This window comes from Chiloscyllium punctatum, chromosome 10 (assembly GCF_047496795.1).
Source record: "Chiloscyllium punctatum isolate Juve2018m chromosome 10, sChiPun1.3, whole genome shotgun sequence".
Classification (NCBI taxonomy): Eukaryota; Metazoa; Chordata; class Chondrichthyes; order Orectolobiformes; family Hemiscylliidae; genus Chiloscyllium; species Chiloscyllium punctatum.
The window spans coordinates 23904899-23926351 of NC_092748.1; the positions used below are offsets into that span (position 1 = coordinate 23904899).

The 21453-nt window shown below is 43.5% G+C and overlaps 1 protein-coding gene across 4 annotated transcripts in view; it reads left to right on the forward strand.

Annotated features, from left to right (window-relative positions):
• The first annotated feature begins 12625 nt into the window (after positions 1 to 12625).
• pcnt (pericentrin) overlaps positions 12626 to 21453 on the forward strand; it is a 310379-nt gene continuing 301551 nt past the window's right edge. For 2 of the 4 annotated variants that reach the window (XM_072578710.1, XM_072578712.1), the window contains exon 1: positions 12626 to 12923. In XM_072578710.1, the coding sequence (XP_072434811.1) occupies positions 12876 to 12923 (48 nt within the window). In that variant the 5' untranslated portion in view covers positions 12626 to 12875. The remainder of the gene's footprint in view (positions 12924 to 21453) is intronic. The other 2 variants (XM_072578709.1, XM_072578711.1) reach the window with 1 other exon arrangement.

Sequence of the window (21453 nt, forward strand, 5' to 3'; positions counted from 1 at the left end):
CGGAGCACCTGGAGGAAACCCACGCAGACACAGGGAGAACGTGCAAACTCCACACAGTCAGTCGCCTGAGGCGGGAATTGAACCCGGGTGTCCGGCGCTGTGAGGCAGCAGTGCTAACCACTGTGCCGCCCACAACTGGTTTAATGATGCTCCTATTCCAATTAGCCCACAGATGGGTACTTGTGTCACTTTGCGGCTTGTCCACATGTGAAGTTTTCTTCGATTAAGCATTCTTCGTACATCACAAGTTACTTGACTACTTATCACTGGATCATAGGAGGTCAAGGGGTGACCATATAGAGGTTTATCAAATCATGAGGGGTATAAGTAAGGCGAATGGCTGGTGTCTTCCCCTAGGATGGGGGATTTCAAGGGGGTATGTTTTTAGGAGAAAGATTAAAATATTTCACAAAAGTGGAATGAACTTCCAGAGGAAGTGGTGGGTGTGGTTACAGTTACATTTTAAAAAAAAATATTTGGAGGGTTATGGGTGAAACGCAGGCAGGTGAGATTAGATTGTTGACTTGTTCGCTGAACTGGTAAGTTTGTTCGCAAATGTTTCTTCATTCTAGGTAACATCAGTGCCCCTCCAGTGAAGCATTGGTGTTCTGTCCCACTTGCTATGTGGGAGTCTTGGTCTGCTGGAGCAAGTGGTGTCATGCAAATAGAGATTAGTTTAGGATTATGATCAGCATAGACTGGTTGGACCAAAGAATCTGTTTCCATGCTGTATGACCAGTGCTTGCTCAGGCCCTTTCTCCAGCCCCTCATCCTTGCTGTCTGCTTGACTGTGTTGCATGAAATTATTGCCTTCATTCAAATTTAGGAGAAAGTGAAGACTGCATATGCTGGAGAGTCAGAGGATGGCACTGGAAAAGCACAGTAGCTCAGGCATCATCCAGGAGCAGGAGAGTAAACGTTTCAGGCATAAGCCTTTCCTCAGCCCCTACCAGGTTGATCAGCACAGTCCTACCTTCCCAAGGTTCTTCAGTGTGTCCAAGATTTTAATTTTGAAGATCTGGTCGTTTGACCTATTTCCTTCTCCAATTGCTACCTCTTGTGGCCCTTGGGCAGTAAAGGTAATCCTGTTACTTAGTCAAAGCAGTTCTGAATTCCTAACTTTCATGTCTCAGCAGCTCCTGTATCCTCATCTCCATTCTATTCCCACTAACAATCTTTTGGATTTGTGCTTGAAGTCAAATTTTCTGTCCATTCTTGTTTTTTGCACCAAGTCAGTCGTGGAATGTTTAGTAGTTTTTTGGTTGAAAAATCAAAACAAATTTAAAAGTTTCAAAAATATGCAGAAAATATTGAAACTACTCAGGTCAGGCAGAATCTGTAGAGATGGACAGTCAACATTTTAGGTCAATTTCATCAAATTTTTCAAACCTTCTATTAGAAATGTTTTGGTATTGAGGTTATTGGTTTAGTGTTAACAACGCATTCATAGAATATGATAAACTGGAACAGGGAATTGTTTGGACATTCAGGGGTTGAAGGAGTGTTATCATGGGATTTCTTGGACTCAAAAAGCCAAAATGACAAGAACTGTATGATCTTCCATTTTGAGAAAACTGCTTTGAAATGGCATCTGAGGTGAATTTTAGTTTCCTTAATTGCTGGATATACTTGGAAATAGCTCTAAGATCTGTGTTGTTTATTGCCTTGTAGTCAAATTGCTATGTATTGTCATAGACCTGGAATTTTTCAATTGAAGAAACACTGCAAAGGCAGTACTCTCTCAAGAGCAACCTCAAAGCCGAACCAGCTAAAATCTCTCAAACTTAATATTTATAAAACCTGATTAAATCCATACGACAGGGTTCCTAACTCAATCTGATTTGAAAATCTTCCATCATTCTGTGACTGTCAGCAATCTGAACTCATTGACAGAAAATTGAAGTAACTGAGAAGTCAACTTTTATTCTCTCAAATTTATACCCATGACCTACATGGGTCTTGCTCCTTTATTGCCTATTTTTCCCAAACCATGATCTCTGCAGAGCTGTATTGTCTTTCCTGTCTATTATGTGTTTAGGATTAAGGAGATATCATTTAATTCTGCACAATAATTTAGTTACTGGATTAGTGGTGCTGGAAGAGCACAGCAGTTCAGGCAGCATCCATGCTGCTTGAACTGCTGTGCTCTTCCAGCACCACTAATCCAGTATTTGATTTTCAGCATCTGCAGTCATTGTTTTTACCACAATAATTTAGTTGACCAGTTCGCTAAATGTCAAAATAAGTTTTTTCCTAGTAAGTTATTTTTGACTTTGTTAAAGAAACATGGTGAGAGTCTCACTGTAGATAATATAGAAAAACAAATTGAACATTTTGGTGACAACTGTGGTGGTTTATCCTGAGGTGAGACGGAGGGACAGGTCAGTGAAGGAATTGAGTCCCATTGTTCATGTAACTCTGCTTGCAAACCAGTCATCCAACTACTGAACTAAACAATCTTCACATTAAATAAAGGACAGTGAATAAAGCCCATACAGGAAGATGAATTTTACTTAAAACTAGGGTTTTGTCTTTATCAATACTAGCAGTCACTGAATCGAAAGGCTGTGGTTTCAAGTTCTGTTTGTGAGACCTGAACCAGGCCAATTGGCAATGCCATCTTTTAGAATGAGAATTAAACTGAGTTGGTGAGAGGTCTGCCTGGGGGTGTCTTTTCCATGGGGATGGTCTGCCCACGAGAGATCGAAGTAGTTGGCTATTTGATCATGACTGATCTGTTTCTCAAGTCCATTCTCCTGCTTTCTCCTCAGAATCCTTAATCCCTTCGCTAATCTAGAACCTGCCTAACTCTGTCTTCGTACACTCAATGACTTGCCTTCTGCAGCAATGAGTTCCAACCTCTGAGAAATTCCATGTCCTCTCAATTCTAAAGGGTGGATCCCTTCACTCTGAAACTTGGGTCATAGTGTCTCGTTGCAGAAACGTCATCTTCACATCCACTTTAACCAAGCCTCTCAGTATTCTGAGAGTTTCAATGAAATCTCCCCACCTCAACCTTCTAAACTCCACCAAAAACAGAGTCCTGGACGACGCTTCATGTGAGAAGCCATTAATTCCTGGCATCATTATTGTAAACCTCATCTGCACCCCCTCCAAACCCACTACAATCTCCCTTAGATCTGGAGCCCAAAACAGCTCAATATTTCCAATACAGTCTGACCAGAGCCTGATACAACCTCTGCACTGCATCCACAATTAGCATTTATTTCAAGAGGCCTAGAATACAATATTGCAATTGCCTTCCCTATTACCAACTGAACCTACAGTTAACCTTAAGAGAATCCTGAACTAGGACTCCCAAGTCAGTTTGTGCTTAAAATTTCAAAACCTTTCCCCTATCTTAAAAAATAGTCCATGCTTCTATTCCCACCAATGTTCATAACCTCTTTCTTTCTCACACTGTATTCCACCTCCCTCCACGTTGTTCACTCTCCTAACCTGTTCAAGTCTTTCCTCAACAGTACCTGTTCTTCCATCTCTTTGTGCCATCAACTAAATTACTGTGCAAATTTAGCAACAATTCTCTTGGTCCAGATCATTAATGTATAATGTAAATAGTTGTGGTCCCAACAACAACCATAGACAAATTCCACTAGTTATCAGCTAGCATTCTGAAAAAGAGCCCTTTACTCCCATTTGTTTCCTTCTGCCAGTCGAGCAATCTTCTTTCCACGCCAGTACCCTTCCCCTAACAGAATGGGCTCTTAGAGTCTTCTGTGCAGTACCTTGCAAAGGCTGCCTGTAAATCTACTGATTGTCCTGTCTTAATTTGCTCATTACCACCTCAAAAGAACTCATGATGTGTCAGGAATTACTTCCCCTTGATGAAGCCATGCTGACTCAGCCCTATTTTACCATGATTTGGAGAAGCCGGTGTTGGACTGGGATGTACAAAATTAAAAATCACAACACCAGGTTATAGTCCAACAGTTTATTTGGAAGCACGAGCTTTCGGAGCACTGCTCCTTCATCAGGACAATCATCTGATGAAGGAGCAGCACTCCGAATGCTAGTGCTTCCAAATAAACCTGTTGGACTATAACCTATTATCATGTACTTCCAAGTACACTACACAGCAATCTTATCCTTAATAATAGATGAAAAATTTTAACCAACAACCAAGATAAGCTTAACTGGCCTATAATTTCCCATCTTCTGCTTCCCTCCCTCCTTAAACAGGGGTGTGACATTAACCATTTTCCAATCTTCTGGAACCCACCCTGACTCCATTGATTCTTTGAAAGAATGCCTCCACAATCTCCTCAGCTGCCACCTTCAGAACCCTGGGGTGTAGGCCGTCCAGACCTGGTGATTTATCCACCTTCAGACCTGTCAATTTACCACCTTAGTGATGCCCACTACACTCACCTCTGCCCCAGACACTCGAAGCTCTGATGCTGCTGGTGTCTTCCACCAGGAAGTGTGATGCAAAGTATCTGGTCAAAACCTCAAGTTTGTTTGTTTCCAATTACTACTCTCCAGTCTCCTTTTCAACTAGTCCAGTGTCCAATCTTGCCTCTTTTACCTTTTATAATCTCTTGCAATCTTTGATTTTTTTTCATTATCCTCTGCAGGTTTTAAAAACTTACCTATCCTCTGGCTTCCCATTAATCTTCACCACATTGTATGTTTTTGCTATACCTGAATTCACTTGCTAAGTTGTTGGCTTATCCTCTCCTTTGTATGTTTCTTTTTCCTTGGCATGAATTTCTGTTGTGCCTCCTGAATTACTCCCAGAACTTCTGCCATTGCTTCTCTACTATTTCCCATTGCTAGGCTCCCCTACCAATCACATGATTAGGAAGAATCAACAAGTCTCTGTGTGGGGGAAATAGTGTCTCACTAACTTGACTGACTTTTTTTTTGAAGAAGTGATAAAGAAGATTGAAGAAGGTAGAGGAGTAACATTATCCATGTGACTTTGGCAAGGTTTTCGATGTGGTTCTGCATGGTAGCTAGGATAGATCACAGAATCCAAGGAGAACTAGCCAATTGGATACAAAATTGGTTGGAAGATGGGAGACCGGATGGTGGAGGAGGGTTATTTTCTGTACTGGAGGCCTTTGACTAGTGTGCTGCAAGGATTGGTACTGAGATCACTACACTTCTTTTATATAAAAAATTTGGATGTGAATATAGCATGTATGGTTAGTAAGTTCGTAGATTTGGTAATGTAGCAGATGGTGAAGATTATCACCAAGTACAATCGCACCTTGATCACATGGGCCAATGGGTGGCAAGAGTTAATTTAGATAAACGTGAGGCAAATCAGGGCATGACTTACACACTTACTGGTAGGGCCCCGGGGACAAAGGGACTGAGGGTTGCAGGTGCATAGTTCAAGCAACTAGACTGGTGAAGAAAGTATTTGGTGTGCTTGCCTTCACTAGTCAGGACACTGAGTATAGGAGTTAGTATTTCATGTTATGGCTGTACAGGACATTGGTTAGGCCACTTTTGGAATACTCTGTTCAATTCTGTGTCCCTGCTTTAGGCAAGGTGTTAAATTTGAAAGGCTTCAGAAAAGATTTACAAGGATGTTGCCAGAATTGGATGGTTTGAGCTATAGGGAGAAGCTGAATAGGCTGGAGCTTTTTCTTCTGGATAACCAGAGACTGAGGAGTGACCTTAGAGGTTTACAAAATCATGAGGGGCATAGGTAGGGTGAATAGCCAAAGTATTTTTTCCAAGAGTAAGGGAGTTCAAAACAAGAGGGCATAGCTTTAAGGTGAGCGGGAGCTGAAATGTACCTTTTTCAGACAGGGTGGTACATGTATGGAATGAGCTGCCAGAGGAAGTGGAGACTGGTACAATTACAACTTTTAAAGAGCACCTGGATGTGTACATGATTATAAATGGTTGAGGTATATAGAGTCATAGATATGTACAGCATAGGCCTAATGTTAGAAAATGAGACGAGATCAGTTTAGGATGGGGAAGGAAACTGCAGAGAATGGGCACAATTTGTAATGTGGAGCCTATTCAAGGAAGGAAGTGGTCAAGCGAAGGAGCCATGGTTTATTAAAGTTGAATCTCTTGTCAAGAGGAAGAAGGAGACTTATGTTAGGATGAGATGTGAAGGCTCAATTAGGGCACTGGAGAGTTACAAGTTAACCAGGAAAGACCTAAAGAGAGTGCGAAGAGGAGCCAGGAGGGGACATGAAAAGTCAATGGCAGGTAGGATCAAGGAAGACCCTAAAGCTTTCTATAGGTACACCAGGAATAAGAGAATGATGAGAAAGATTAGGGCCAATCAAGGATAGTAGTGAGAAGTTGTGTGTGGAGTCAGGAGATATGGGAAGCGCTAAATGAATATTTATCAGTATTCATACAGGAAAAAGATGAGGAAAATACTGAGATACAGGCTACTAGACTAGACGGGATTGATGTTCGCAAGGGGGAGGTGTTAGCAATTCTGGAAAGTGTGAAAAAAGATAAGTCCCCTGGGCCAGATGGGATTTATCCTAGGATTCTCTGGGAAGAGATTGTAGAGTATTTGGCTTTGATCTTTGTCTTCATTATCAAAAGGAATAGTGCTAGAAGACTAGAGGATAGCAAATTATTCAAGAAGGGGAGTAAAGAGAACCCTGGTAAGCCTTACTTTGATTGTGGGTTAAGCGTTGGAAAAGGTTATAAGAGACAGGATTTATAATCATCCAGAGAGGAATAAGTTGATAAGGGATAGTCAACGCTGTTTTGTGAAGGGTAGGTTGTGCCTCACAAACCTTAGTGTTCTTTGAGAGGTTGACCAAACAGGTGGATGAAGGGAAAACTGTTGTGATGTATATGGATTTCATGAAGGCATTTGATAAGGTTCCCCACAGTCGGCTATTGCACAATATACGGAGGCATGGGATTGAGGGTGATTTAGTGGTTTGGATCAGAAATTGGCTAGCTGAAAGGTGGTGGTTGATGGGAAATGTTCATCCTGGAATTCAGTGGTGTATCACAAGGATCTGTTTTGGGGGTCACTGTTTGTCCTTTTTATAAATGATCTAGATGAAGGCATAGAAGGATGAGTTAGTAAATTTGTGGATAACGCTAAGATCGGTGGAGTAGTGGATAGTGTCGAAGGATGTTGTAGGTTATAGAGGATCATAGATAAGCTGCAGAGCTGGGCTGAGAGGTGGCAGATGGAGTTTAATGCGGAAAAATGAAGGTGATTCACTTTGGAAGGTGCAACAGGAATAGAGTACTGGGCTAATACTAAAAATCTTGGCAGTGTAGATGAGCAGAGATCTGTGTCATATACGTAGATCCCTGAAAGTTGCCATCCAGATTGATAGGGCTGTTAAGCAGGCATACATGTGATGTGAAAGAGTTAATGTGCTCTGCTGACCTGCAAGAAATTGAATGCCTAGGGGTAGGGTGGTATGTCTTTGTCCTATAGGTGGAACATGGGAGGATTATATTCCCATCCCATGCCATTCAGGGATGATTTACATTTTTATCCCCTATTCAGAAGTCAATAAGAGCATTACATTGGAATTTGACTACTCCCCAATAGTTACAAAAAAAAATTCAATTCACACCTGATCTGGCCATTAAGGGATGATTTGCATTACCTTGTTTCTGGAGATGAGGTGGTCACTATATTGTATCTTCAGTGGCCTGTGACTGTGAGGGAGTGACTGGGGGTTGTCTTGTGAGCATTACTAACTCTGATATAAATATCTGAATTGATTTGAATTTATTGTCATGTGTACTGAGGCGTAGTGAAAAGTTTTGTCTTGCAATCAATACAGGCAGATCACATAGTTAAATAGCGTACGTAAGTAAATAATAGGTAAACATTTTGTATGAAGGAAAGACTGTTTCCTTTGTTCAGAGAACCTCTCTAGACACCTCGCAAACATGGCAAGGAGTGCCAAGGGTTTCTCCAAAGCCTGTTCTGTACTGTGCTTGATATAATTTGGTTATTGTCCACAAAAGTTAGTGTGTTGCTGATGCATCAAGCATGTAAGGACCTCAGAACAAGAACATAACATAATGTGTGTTAGCTTTTATTGGTAGAGGTATTGCGTTTCGGAGCCAAGTTGCAGCTATACAAAACTCTGGTGCGGCCGCACTTGAAATGTTGTATACAGTTCTGGTTACCGCATTATAGGAAGGATTTGGAAGCTTTGGAAAGGGTTCAGAGGAGATTTACTAGGATGTTGCCTGGTATGGAGGGAAGGTCTTATGAAGAAAGGCTGAGGAACTTGAGGCTATTTTCGTTGGAGAAAAAGGATGAGACGTGACTTAATTGAGACATAAGATAATCAGAGGGTTAGATCAGGTGGACAGTGAGCCTTTTTCCTTGGTTGGTGATGGTTAGTACGAGGGAACAAAGTTTTAAATTAAGAGGTGATAGATAATAAGATAGATATCAGCCTAGTCAATTTCTCTTTCAGCAATATCACTTGTAATAAATGGCTTGTCAATTAGGGACAAAGCAGAGAACAAGGTAGGACTGATAAATTAAACTGCATTTATTTCAACTAGGCAAAAGTGAGGACTGCAGATGCTGGAAACCAGAGTTTAGATCAGAGTGGTGCTGGCAAAAGCAGGTTCCTGATGAAGGGCTTTTGCCCAAAACATTGATTTTTCTGCTCCTCGGATGCTGCCTGACCTGCTGTGCTTTTCCCGCACCACTCTGATCTAAACCCTGCATTTATTTCAATGCAAGAGGCCTAACACAGAAGGCAGATGAACTCAGGGCGTGGTTAGGATCATGGAACTGGGATAGCGTAGCAATTACAGATACATTGCTCAGGGATGGGCACGACTGGCAGCTTAATGTTCCGGGATACAAATGCTACAGGAAGGACAAAGGGAGGCAATGGAGGGGGGAGGGGGGAGAGAGGGGAGTGGCATTTTTGATAAGGGATAGCATTACAGCTATGCTGAGGGAGGATATTCCCAGAAATACATCCAGGGACATTATTTGGGTTGAACTGAGAAATAAGAAAGGGATGATCACCTATTGTATTATAGACACCCTAATAGTCACAGGGAAATTGAGAAACAAACTTACAGATCTCAGCTATCTGTAAGAATAATAAGGTGGTTATGGTAGGGAATTTTAACTTTCCAAACATAGACTGGCTCTGCCATAGTGTTAAGGGTTTAGATAGAGAGGAATTTAAGTGAGTGCAAGAAAATTTTCTGATTCAGTGTGTGGATGTGCCTACTGGAGAAGGTGCAAAACTTGACCTACTCTTGGGAAATAAGGCAGGGCAGGTGACTGAGGTGTCAGTGGGGGAAGCACTTTGGGGCCAGCGACCATAATTCTCTTAAAATAGTGATGGAAGAGGATAACCAGATCTAAAAGTTGAAGTTCGAAATTGGAGAAAGGCCAATTTTGACGATATTAGACAAAAACTTTCAAAAGTTGATTGGGGGCAGATGCTCGCAGGTAAAGGGACGGCTGGAAAATGGGAAGCCTTCAGAAATGAGATAGAGGGTCCAGAGAAAGTATATTCCCGTCAGGATGAAAGGAAGGGCTGGTAGGTATAGGGAGTGCTGGATGACTAAAGAAATTGAGGATTTGGTTAAGAAAAAGGAAGCACGTGCCAGGTATAGACAGACAGATCAAGTGAATCCTTACAGCATAAAGGCAGTAAGTAAGAGTATACTTAAGAGGGAAGTCAGGAGGGATAGCTTTGACAAAGAATTAAGGAGAATCCAAAGGGCTTTTACAAATACATTAAGGACAAAGGGATAACAAGGGAGAGAATAGGACATTGGTCAGGCCATTGTTGGAATATTGTGTGCAATTCTGGTCATCTTCCAATTGAAAAGATCAGCAAGGCAGCCTGTGAGTGGAGCCGCAGGAGATGGGGAGATAATAAGAGTATTTTGCATCAGTATTTACTGTGGAAAAAGGACATGGAAGATAGAGAATGTAGGGAAATAGATGGTGACATCTTGAAAAATGTCCATATTATAGAAGAGGATGTGCTGGATGTCTCGAAACCCATAAAAGTGAATAAATCCCCAGGACCTGATCAGGTGTACCCTAGAACTCTGTGGGAGACGAGGGAAGTGATTGCTGGGGCCTCTTACTGAGATATTTGTATCATCAATAGTCACAGGTGAGGTGCTGGAAGACTGGAGGTTGGCTAACATGGTTTAAGAAAGGCCACTGTTTAAGAAAGGTGGTAAGAAAACCCAGGGAACTATAGACCAGTGAGCCTGGCGTCAGCAGTGGGCAGGTTGTTGGAGAGAATACTGGGGGACAGGATGTACTTTTATTTGGAAAGGCAAGAACAGATTAGGGATAGTCAACATGGCTTTGTGTGTGGGAAATCATGTCTCACAAACTTGATGAGTTTTCTTGAAGAGGTAACGAGGAGGATTGATGAGGGCAGAGTGGCAGATGTGATCTGCATTGACTTCACTAAGGCTTCTTGATAAGGTTCCCCATGGGAGACTGGTTAGCAAGTTTAGATATCATGGAATACAGGGAGAATTAGCCATTTGGATACACAACTGGCTCAAAGGTAGAAGACAGAGGGTGGTGGTGGTGGGGTGTTGTTTTTCAGCCTGGAGGCCTGTGACCAGTGGAGTGCTGGGTCCACTACTTTTCATCATTTATGCTCACATACAAATCATTTGTATAAGAGGTTTAGTTAGTAAGTTTGAATATGATACCAAAACTGGAGGTGTAGTGGACAGCCAAGGAGGTTACTTCAGATTACAACAGGATCTTGCTCAGATGCACCAATGGGCTGAGGAGTGACAGATGGAGTTTAATTCAGATAAATGCGAGGTGCTGCATTTCAGGAAAGCAAATCTTAGCAGGACTTGTATACTTAATGGTAAGGTCCTAGGCAGTGTTGCTGAACAAAGGTCTTGGAGTGCAGGTTCATAGTTCCTTGAAAGTAGAGTCCCAGGTGGATATGATAGGTGAAGACTGCAGTTGGTATGCTTTCATTTATTGGTCAGAACATTGAGTACAGGAGTTGAGATGTTATGTTGTGGCTCGACAGGACATTGGTCAGGCCATTGTTGGAATATTGTGTGCAATTCTGGTCATCTTCCAATTGAAAAGATGTTGTTGACCTTGAAAGGGTTCAGAAAAGATTTACAAGGATGTTGCCAGGGTTGGAGGATTTGAGCTATAGGGAGAGGCTGAACATTATAGAGGTTTACACAATCATGAGGGGCATGGATAGGATAAATAAACAAAGTGACCCCCTGAGGTGGGGGGAGTCCAGAACTAGAGGGCATAGGTTTAGGGTGAGAGGGGAAAGATATAAAAGAGACCTAACGGGCAACTTTTTAATTCAGAGGGTGGTGTGTGTATGGAATGAGCTGCCAGAGGAAGTGGTGGAGGCTGGTACAATTACAGCATTTAAAAAGCATCTGGATGTGTTTATGAATAGGAAGGGTTTAGAGGGATATGGGCCGGGTGTTGGCAGGTGGGACTAGATTGGGTTGGGATGTAGTCGGCATGGACGGGTTAGACCGAAGGGTCTGTTTCTGTGCTCTACATCTCTATGACTATAATTTCACCTGCTCTGGCTTGCGTGATTCCCTGCACTATTGGGCTAATTTCTCCGGCAGTCCTGCACTGAACTCGCCCCTTCCTCGTAGTTGTTCTCCCTCCTGTTGTTTTAGTCCTGACCTTTTCCATTCCCCTGCCCTATTTCTCGATCTGGAAACTTTAATGACCTCTGCTAAGCGCTTCCCTTTTGTTTTAAAGCTTTATCCATGCAATTCAACTCTACTCTTGAGTTTAGACGCTCAATTGTGTTCATTCGACTCACCAGGACCCGGGTCTCAGCACTATTAAGGTGGAGCCCTTCCCATCAGATCAGCGCCCCAGCCCAATGACGCGCGTGGGGAGACGGTTAAGTGTCTGCTCGAGACTCTCCCCTGAGCTCACGTGAGACGGCCTGTTGCTGTTATTGCTACCCGTCCCGGTGACGTCAGCTTTTCATGGGTCAGCAGGGCCGGATCCTCGCCGCTGATTCGCTCACTTGAATTTGCCGGTCCCCAGCCCGCCGATCTGAGAGTGTTGGCCAGCCGTGGAGGCGGATCTGTGAGAAGGCGGGATCCCGTCGCCATGACAGTCGGGGCAGGGCTCAATCAGGTGATTGATGGGCATGATGTGCAGGAGCCGGTTTTGGACCTGGGATGGACAAAGTTAAAAATCGCACAACACCAGGTTGCAGACCAACAGGTTACAACCACCTGATGTGCTCCGAAAGCTGTAACCTACTGTTGTGTGATTTTTTTAAACTGTGATTGATGGGGTTAGTGGGCGGGGAGTGCGTAAGGCCAGATCAGGCTGACAGAATACGGGGACGGGCGGGGGATTGATGTAGGTCTTGCGTTTGATTGACGGGGGGCTTTTCAGGTCCGGGCGGGGTGACAACCAAGGTGTGTGCCAGCACGGGGGCCGCGTGAATGATTGACAGGAATGTGGACGGGGGGGTCTGGTGCGGGGCGAGGATGATTGAGCGCAGTGTGGATAGGAAAAGCGAAAGGCTGTGCGTTTCTTTGGCGAATGGGCGGGACCGAGCGGGTGATTCACGGCGGTGTGGGCGGGACTAGCCAAGGTGCGGGTGATTGACCGTCGTATGGGCGGGCCCGGCGCGTGATTGACTGCCTTGTGGGCGGGGTCGACTGGCGGGCGGGTTAACGGCTCTGGTAGTCATGGCCGCCATGTTGAAAGCGGAGAGTGAGGATCCGTTACGGAAGGAATGAGGGGGAATTAAGGCGGCAAGAGGAGAAGGTGTGCCGGAGTGTGTTATTGGATGATCGGTCTTCCAGGCGGAGCAAGTTCCTCCTTACGGTGTGGGACAGAGAGGGCAAGTGGTGCATAATCTCGAAGAAGAAGGGACTTCCACTCTGAATTCCCTGTTATGGAGGATGAGGAGAGGCGCAAGAAGGTGGAGGCTGCAAGAGCCAAGGTAAAGAGCTGGGTATAACTGGTGGCCTGATAGTCGATGAGGAGGGCAGAGGAAGTGCGTGAGTGCATGATTGCCTGTCTGATACTTTGTGGCCGTTAGGGCTAAAGTGAAATCGGAGAGTTCAGCAGAAGGATGCACAAAGTTTGAAAATGCGGCAGGTGCCCCACTGTCCAGACACCTTTCTCGTGGCTGTAACTCAGGATGTACAGTTTTGCACTGGTCGTAGGAATCTCCGCCGCTGTGTAGGCTGCTTGAAACTTCTACATTCGTTCACAAAAGCGAAACTGATAATCAATCTGCAATTCTCCCTATCGCCAGTTCTTCAGGATGGAGACGACCATGCCATCACCCAGGCGTGAAATTCAGATTGCTCTCTGCTTGACTTAAAGCCAGCGTGGGTCTGGAAAGTTCAGCTGTATTTAAGACACGTATTGCAGACGGTTTTGTGCGAAGCTGCTTGATGGGTTTCCTCAGCATTTTCTCTTCCTCTGAGAAGGGCTTGCTTTTGAAGTAGGCATCATGGTGTTTTCCTTGGTTGTATCAGGTGCTGGTATCCACAAGTGCATTGTAGTGAGGTTCAATATCAAACTCCTCTGATATGAGAGCTTTGTTTTGTGAGCAGTGTAAGCAGATCATAGCAAACAAGGACATACAGGTGCTTAGTCAGAATGGCACATGCAAGTTACACTTTATTGGAGTTGTGCAAAACAAGATCAACATTATTTGAAGTTAGGGAATCCATTCAGCTGTCTGATAACGGAAGGAATGGACCTGTTCTTGAACCTGTTGGTGCATGTGTTCAAGCTTATGTCTTCTGCCTGATGGTAGAGGTTGGAAGTGAGCAATACCAGGATGGGAGGGGTCTTTGTTGACTGTCTTAATGTGGCAACAAGAAGTGTAAATGGAGTCCATGGATGGGAGGTTGGCTTTCGGGATGGTCTAAGCTATGCATACAACATTCTGTAGTTTTTTCCAGTCCTGGGCAGACCAGTTGCTCTACCAGGCCGGTATGCACCTGGATGGTATGTTTTCTGTGGTGCTTCTGTAAAAGTTGGTGAGGGTCGTTAAGTCTTTTGAGGAAGAAGAGTCGTTTTTATGCTTTCCTGACCATCGCATCTAAATGGGAAAACCAGGACACGTTGGATATCATCACTCCCAGGACCTTGATGCTCTTGACCCTCTCAACCTCAGTACAATTGATGTAGATGGGAGGGTATGGCCATTTCCTTTCTTTCTGAAGTCAATAATCAGTCCTTTTGTTTTGCTAACTGTTGAGAGAGAGTTTGTCAATATTGCACAACAACACCAAGCTCACTCTCTCTCTCCTTTCTGTATTCTGTCTCATCGTTGTTTAATATTTGTTCTACCACGCTGGTATTGTCAGCAGACTTGTAGATGCCGTTTATTCGGAATTTGGCAGTGCAGTTCTGGATGGGAATAAAAGAAAAGGCTGAGAACGCATCCTCAGGGGGCGTCAGTGTTGTAGGCTATCGTGGAGGAGGTGCCATTGTCTATCTTCAGTGATTGTGGTCTGAGAGTTAGGAAGCTGAGTTGCACAGCGTGGAACTGAACCTAGGCCTCAGAGTTTTGAGATTACTCTGGAGGGGGTTACGGCATTGAAGGCCAAACTGTGGTCAGTGAATAGGAGTCTGATATAGGCACTCTTGTTATCCAGATGTTTCAGGGATTAGTGTAGGGCTTGGGAAATGGCACTGGAAGAGCATTCCTGATGAAGGGCTAATGCCTGAAACATCAATTCTCCTGTTTTTTTGGATGCTGCCTGACCTGTTGTGCTTTTCTAGTGTTACATCTTTTAACTTTAATCTCCAACATCTGCAGTCCTCACCTTTGTCCAAGGGAAATGGTATCCCCTGAGGACTTGCTACATCAGTAAGCAAATTACAGGGGATCAAGGCAGGCTGGGAGGATAGAGTTGGTGGGCCATAACCAGCCTTTCGAAGCACTCCATGATTATGGAGGTCAAAACCTCTGGGTGGTAGTCATTCAGGCACATTGCATCTGCTTTCTTTGGTACTGGAATGATGGTGGTATTCTTGAGGTGAGGACTTCGACTTGTAGGAGGGAGAGGTTGAAGATGTCAATGAATACTTCCACCAGCTGGTCCACACAAGATCTAAGTGCATGGCCAAGGACTCCATCCAGGCTTGTCGCTTTCCTTGGGTTGACTCTCAGGAAGACTGACCTGACATCTGCAGCAGTGATGAGGGCTGTCAGGGCAGGTGACGCTGCACCACTAGCATTCTGCTCAAACTGAATATTGAAAGTGTTGAACGCACCAGTGAGTGTTAGTTTTCCCCCCCATTATCTTGCTCTGCTTCATTTTGTATCCTGTTATGTTGTGTAGGCCTCTAGTTTGATCCGATGCTGCCTCTTGGCATCTCTGCTCTGCAGAGGTCATAATTGGATTGTATAGGTTTGGGTCGTCTGACTTGAATGCTGCACGCCTGGCCTTCAGTTGGAAGTGAATTTCCCAGTTCATTCAAGGTTTCTGGTTGGGAACACACAGATTGACTTCCTTGGCACGAGGTCTTCCATGTATGTGCTACTGAAATACCAGAGGTGAGGGGTTTGTCGTATGAAGAGAGATTGAATAGTTTAGACATATATTGTCTGGAATTTAGAAGAATGAGGGTGATGGCATACTCATCTAGGTTGTCTGCTGGGTTCTTCAATATGGTCCAATTCACCAATTTCAAGGAATGTTGGAGCTGCTCTTCTGCTACTACAGGCCAGCATTGTGTGTGAAGGGTCCTCCAGTTTCAGCTCCAGCTTATCAGCTGGAAGGAGGAACATGTAGTAAAAGATGCATATGTTTCAACCAGCTGAAAACAATGAATGTTTCAGTAAATAAAGGGAATATTAATGCAGCAGAGTAAATTAACAACTCCAAAAATCAGTCTCTGCTGTAGCTTCAAAGCAAACCAGTTCAGCGCAAAAGCTGACCAGAGCCAGGCTGACTGGATGGCCTCACTTTGAATGTTTGGTGTTATTATCAAAATTCAGTAAAAACTCGCAACAAATACTTATTTTGGATAGAAATCAGAGTTAATGTTCGGGTTGAGTGACTTACTAAGAACTGAGGATTTCTTTCCAAAGATGCTGCTAGACTTGAGCTTTTTTGGCAATTTATGTATTTGTTTCTGATTTACACCATCTGCAGTTCTTAAGGTTTTTCTTACAAATATTTTTATTTTCCTTATTTTCTGTGGTGAATAAAAGTTATGCAAGTGCAGCGGATAATATATGTAACTAATGGAATAGAACATAAAGGAAAGTCAGTATTGTTGCAACTATACAAAGTATTGGTGAGACTGCACCTGGGGTAATGTTCACAATTTTAGTTCCCTTATTTGAGGAAAGATGTAGTGACATTGGAGACAGTTCAGCGGAGGTTTAATAGATTGATCCCAGAGGTGTGAGGGGTTTGTCGTATGAAGAGAGATTGAACAGTTTAGACCTATACTGTGTGGAATTTAGAAGAATGAGAGGAGATCAAATTGATGTATTCAAGATGATAGACATGAAGTGGGTGCTTCCTCTTATGGGGCATTCTAGGATGAGCGATCATAGGATAAGGGGTAGCAAATTTAAAACAGAGTTGAGGAGAAACTACTTCTCTCAAAGGGTTGTGTGTCCGGGTTTCACTGCGCCAAAGTGCGGTGGATGCTGGGGCGGTGCGTAAAGTTAAGGAGAAGGTAGACAAATTTTTTTTTAGTATTGGTTTGAAGGGATATGGAGAGAAGGTAGCAAGGTGGAGGTGAGGAACATATCATCCATGATTGAATGGTGGAGCAGAGTTGATAGGCTAAATGGCATAATTCTGTTCCTACATCTTATGGACTTATCTCTGGTTATCTGTCCAGCTACTTAGCAGAGCAACTGCGTTCTGGGTTACTATAGGGAAACCATACCGTTGAGTCCAAGAAAGCCCGTTCTCAAATTAAGTGGGTATGTTTTTGGTGGAAGAGTTTTGAATTTTGGCAGAAAATGTTGATCTTAGTGGAAAAGCAATAGCTGATTGTAAGATTGACCCAACATGCCCAAAAGCAGTAGAGACTGAAAAATTGTACACATGTCATTTGGAAGATGATGGTTATGTGGTTTTAATCATATAGTGGCTGAGGTGTGATTATAAGGTGAATTCTAGTCTGTGGATCAAATGAGATCAGAACAATAGTAGGCTTAGACATCTCTTACAGCCAAATGAAACTTCCTAAATTGTGGTTTTCATTGCGTGGCAGCCACGGCTAAGCAGGCATTATTGTAGCAACAGGAAATATGGTGAATGGAATGCATTGCCCAGTTGATCATGCTTGTTTTGTCTCTGGAAACCTTTGTCTTCACCTGGAATAATCTCAGATTATGGAGCTTGGTGTCTGTATGATAACTGGTTGCAATGTCAGGAACACCATCATGGAAAGCACTGGAGCAAAACATACTGAAGAGAATTGGTCCTTAGCACGCAGCCCTATTTGACTGCACTGAGTGGCTGAGCACCACTCAATATATGGATTGAAGGGCAAATGTGCTTCAAAACGCAGACCGATTCCAGTAGAATATGCAGAGTGGGGCATCTATAAGTAAGAAAGGAAAGTAAATGTGTCGCTGGCGTAGCCTTTTGGTGGGGCGATGATGACACAGTTTTGGGGTTGTGTGTGTGTGTCCCCTTTACCAATAACAAACATTGCAAGGGCTATGACAATGATCCTCAAAGCTGGTAACACAACATATCTGTCCTCTGAAGTGTATGCACTTCTTGTAAGTGATTAACAAGATAGCTTCTATGCAGGTTAGAACAGCCCCTGAAACCAAGAAAATAAGGTTGAGTAAAATTTAGAACACTTTTTTTTTGGAAGTTAACACACTGCAATCCATGATGGCTGTGAACAAGTTGCTAGGTTAAATTCAGGCAGTATTGGAGTTGGGAAGCCACATTGCAGCTGTATAGAACATTGGTTAGGCCACTTTTGGAATATTTTGTGCAATTGTAGTCTCCCAGCTAGAGAAAGAATGCTGTGAAACTTGAAAAGGTTCAGAAAAGATTTACAAGGATGTTGCCAGGGTTGGAGAGTTTGAGCTATAAGGAGAGGCGGATTAGGCTGGGGATGTTTTCCCTGGAGTGTCAGAGGTTGAGGGGTGACCTTCTAGAGGTTTATAAAATCATGAGGGCCATGGCCAGGGTAAATGGGCGGCCCCGGTGGCACAGTGGTTAGCACTGCTGCCTCACAGCGCCAGAGACCCAGGTTCAATTCCTGTCTCAGGCGACTGACTGTGTGGAGTTTGCACATTCTCCCCGTGTCTGCATGAGTTTCCTCCGGGTGCTCTGGTTTCCTCCCACAGTCCAAAAATGTGCAGGTTAGGTGAATTGGCCATGCTGAATTGCCCGTAGTGTTAGGTGCAGGGTAAATGTAGGGGAATGGGTATGGGTGGGTGCGCTTCGGCGGGTCGGTGTGGACTTGTTGGGCCGAAGGGCCTGTTTGCACGCTGTAAGTAATCTAATCTAATATAAATAGACAAGATCTTTCCCCTGGGGTAGGGGAAGTCTATAATTATAGGGTTTGAGATAAGTTGGGAAAGATATAAAAGGGTCCAAAGAGGCAACTTTTTCACGCAGAGGGTGGTGCTGGAATGAGCTGCCAGAGTAAGTAGTGGAGGCAGGTACAATTACAACATTTGGATGGGTATATGAATAGGAAGTGTTTAGAGGGATAAGGGCCAAGTGCTGGCAAATGGGACTAGATTAATTTAGCATATCTGGTTGGCATGGACAAGTTTGACCGAAGGGTCTGTTTCTGTGCTGTACTCTCTAGCACCAAGAACCTCCTGACCTGATTAACTTTGCATGCTGGCAATATTCGAGATCTGTCTGTTGGCACTTCTACCTGTTAGTGTCTGGGCGGGTGAAACCTTAGTTGTGAGAAAGAAGCTGCATTATAGGGGAATGGGCAAGATTGCATGCAGGGCTGAGGGGAGGGGAGGGAAGGGAAGAATGCCAGCTCAGTGGCAGAGGGAGCATCTCCAAGATCGCTGTGGGAAAAATGAGAGCTGGCAAGAATGAGAGAAGAGAGTTCAGTCTGACAACAAAGGGACATGCAGCTACTTTAGAGTCAGGAGCGGCTGTACAGGACTTCGGTGAGGTCACTTTGGGAATACTGCATTCAGTTCTGGCCTCTCTGCTTTAGGAAAGATGTTATGAAACGTGAAAGGATTCAAAAAAGATTTACAAGGAAGTTTCTGGAAGGTTTGAGCTATTGGGAGAGGCTGAGTAGGCTGGGGCTTTTTTTCTGGGACGTCAGAGGCTGAAGGGTGACCTTATAGAGGTTTATAAAATCGTGAGGAACACTGATAGAGTGAATAGCCAACCTCTGTCTCCCAGAGTAAGGGAGTCCAAAACTAGGTTTAAGGTGAGATAAGAAAGATTTAAAAGGGCTGTGAGGGGTAATTTTTTTGACACAGGGTGGGACATGGCTGGAATGAGCTGCCAGAGGAGGTTGTGGAGGCAGGTACGACTACAGCGTTTAAAAGACAATGGATGTGTACGTGAGTAAGAAGAATTTTGAGGGATATCGGCTAAATGCTGGCAAATAGGACTCGATCAGTTTGGGATATCTGGTCGGTTTGGACAAGTTGGACTGAAGGGTCTGTTTCTGTGTTGTATAACTCTATGACAGCTCAACATTCCAGGGTATAGAAGTATTAATGTAAGAGAGGTGAGGATATTGCATTATTGAGAAAAGGAGACCCATCACTGCAGTAATAAGAGATGATGCTTTGGAAATCTTTTCAAATTGTACATATAAAAGACGGGTGATCACTTTGTTGGGATTATGCTACAGGCTTCCCATCAATCAGAAAATATAGAGGAGCAAATTAAAATGCAAATCAGAGAAGTGAGAGAGGAATGGGATTAGAGTAGTTGTTGCTTTCAACTTTGCGAACATTAAATAGTCGTCTTAATGTGAAAGGAATGGATGGGGTAGAATTTTTAAAGTGCATCCAGGAGAGCTTTTTGTGCCAGTAATTTGATAATCTGAACGAATGAAGCCAAGCAAGTAGTTGAAGTGTTAGTCGGTGAGCATTTTTGGGAATATTGACCATAATTTTGTAAGTTTCAAGGTCGTTATGGAAGGGTAGCAGGATAGTGCAGAACTATCCAAATTGAGGTAAGGCCAATTTCAATATTAGACTGGATCTGGCAAACATAGCTAGGAGTAACTACTTGTAGGTTACTACATTTGGAAAATGGGAGTCTTTTAAAAGTTGTATTGAGAGCTTCAGGGCCAACATGGGCAGCAAGTCCAGGAAACCCTGGTTATCAAGGGATAGAGACATTGATAGAGAAGAAGAAGGAAGCATATGTCAGGTACAGCAGGAAGCCATTCAAAAGCATAGCATAGATGAGTTGTTTAAAAAGAAAACTAGGAATGTGAAGAGGGGCTGTGAAATATCTTTGGCATATGAGATCAAGGGAAACCTCTTAGCCTTTTCTAAGTATATTAAGAGTAAGAGGATTACCAGGGAAAGAATGGGACCTATTAGAAACCAAAGGTGCAGTCACTGCATGGAGTCAGGACATATGAGATCTGAAATGAATGTTTCTTATTTGTATTCATAAAGAAGAAAGCCATTTCATTTGAGATGGTGAGGTTCTAGAGCATGTCAAGATTGAGGAGGAGTTGAGATATTTTAGCAGGCAAAAAGGTGCGTAAATCTAAATGCCTGATGAGAGGTATCCTAGCTTGCTATAGGAGGTAAGGGAGGAGACTGCTGGGGCACTGGTGGATATATTTTATACTTGGCTGGCTACAGCTGAAGTGCCAAATGATTTGAAATATAGCTATTGTGGTTTCTTTATTCAAGAAAGTTAAAAATCACACACCAGGTTATAGTCCAACAGGTTTATTTGGAAGCACTAGCTTTCGAGGTGCTGCCTCTTTATCAGGTGGTTGTGGAGCAGGACCAGAAGAGACACAATTTATAGCAAGATTAGTGTCACAGCGTTGTAATTATCTATTTTGCTATAAATTCTGTCTTCTGGTCTTGCTCCGCAACCATCTGATGAAGAGGTAGCACCTCAAAAGCTAATGTTTCCAAATAAACCTGTTGCACTATAACCTGGTTTTGAGATTTTTAACTTTGTCCATCCAGTCCAATACTGGTACCTCCAAATCATTATTCAAGCAAGGCAGCAATGGATAGTACAGGTAATTACAGACCAGTTAGCCTAATATCAGTGGTGGGAAAATTATTGGAAAACCATTGAGGAGCAGAATTAATCAGTACTTGGAAAGGATGACTCAGGGATAATGTGGAAGGAGATCCTGTCTGATTTTTTTTTTGGAAAGGTGACTGGTAGTGCAGTTGATGTGGACTTCAGTAAAGGCCTTGACAAGGCCCCTCATGGATGCAGTTCTAAAAGATAAGACCAAGGCAAGGTGGCAAATTGAATCCAAAATTGGCTTACAAGTAGGAGGAATAAGATGATGGTGGAGGATTGATTTTATGATTG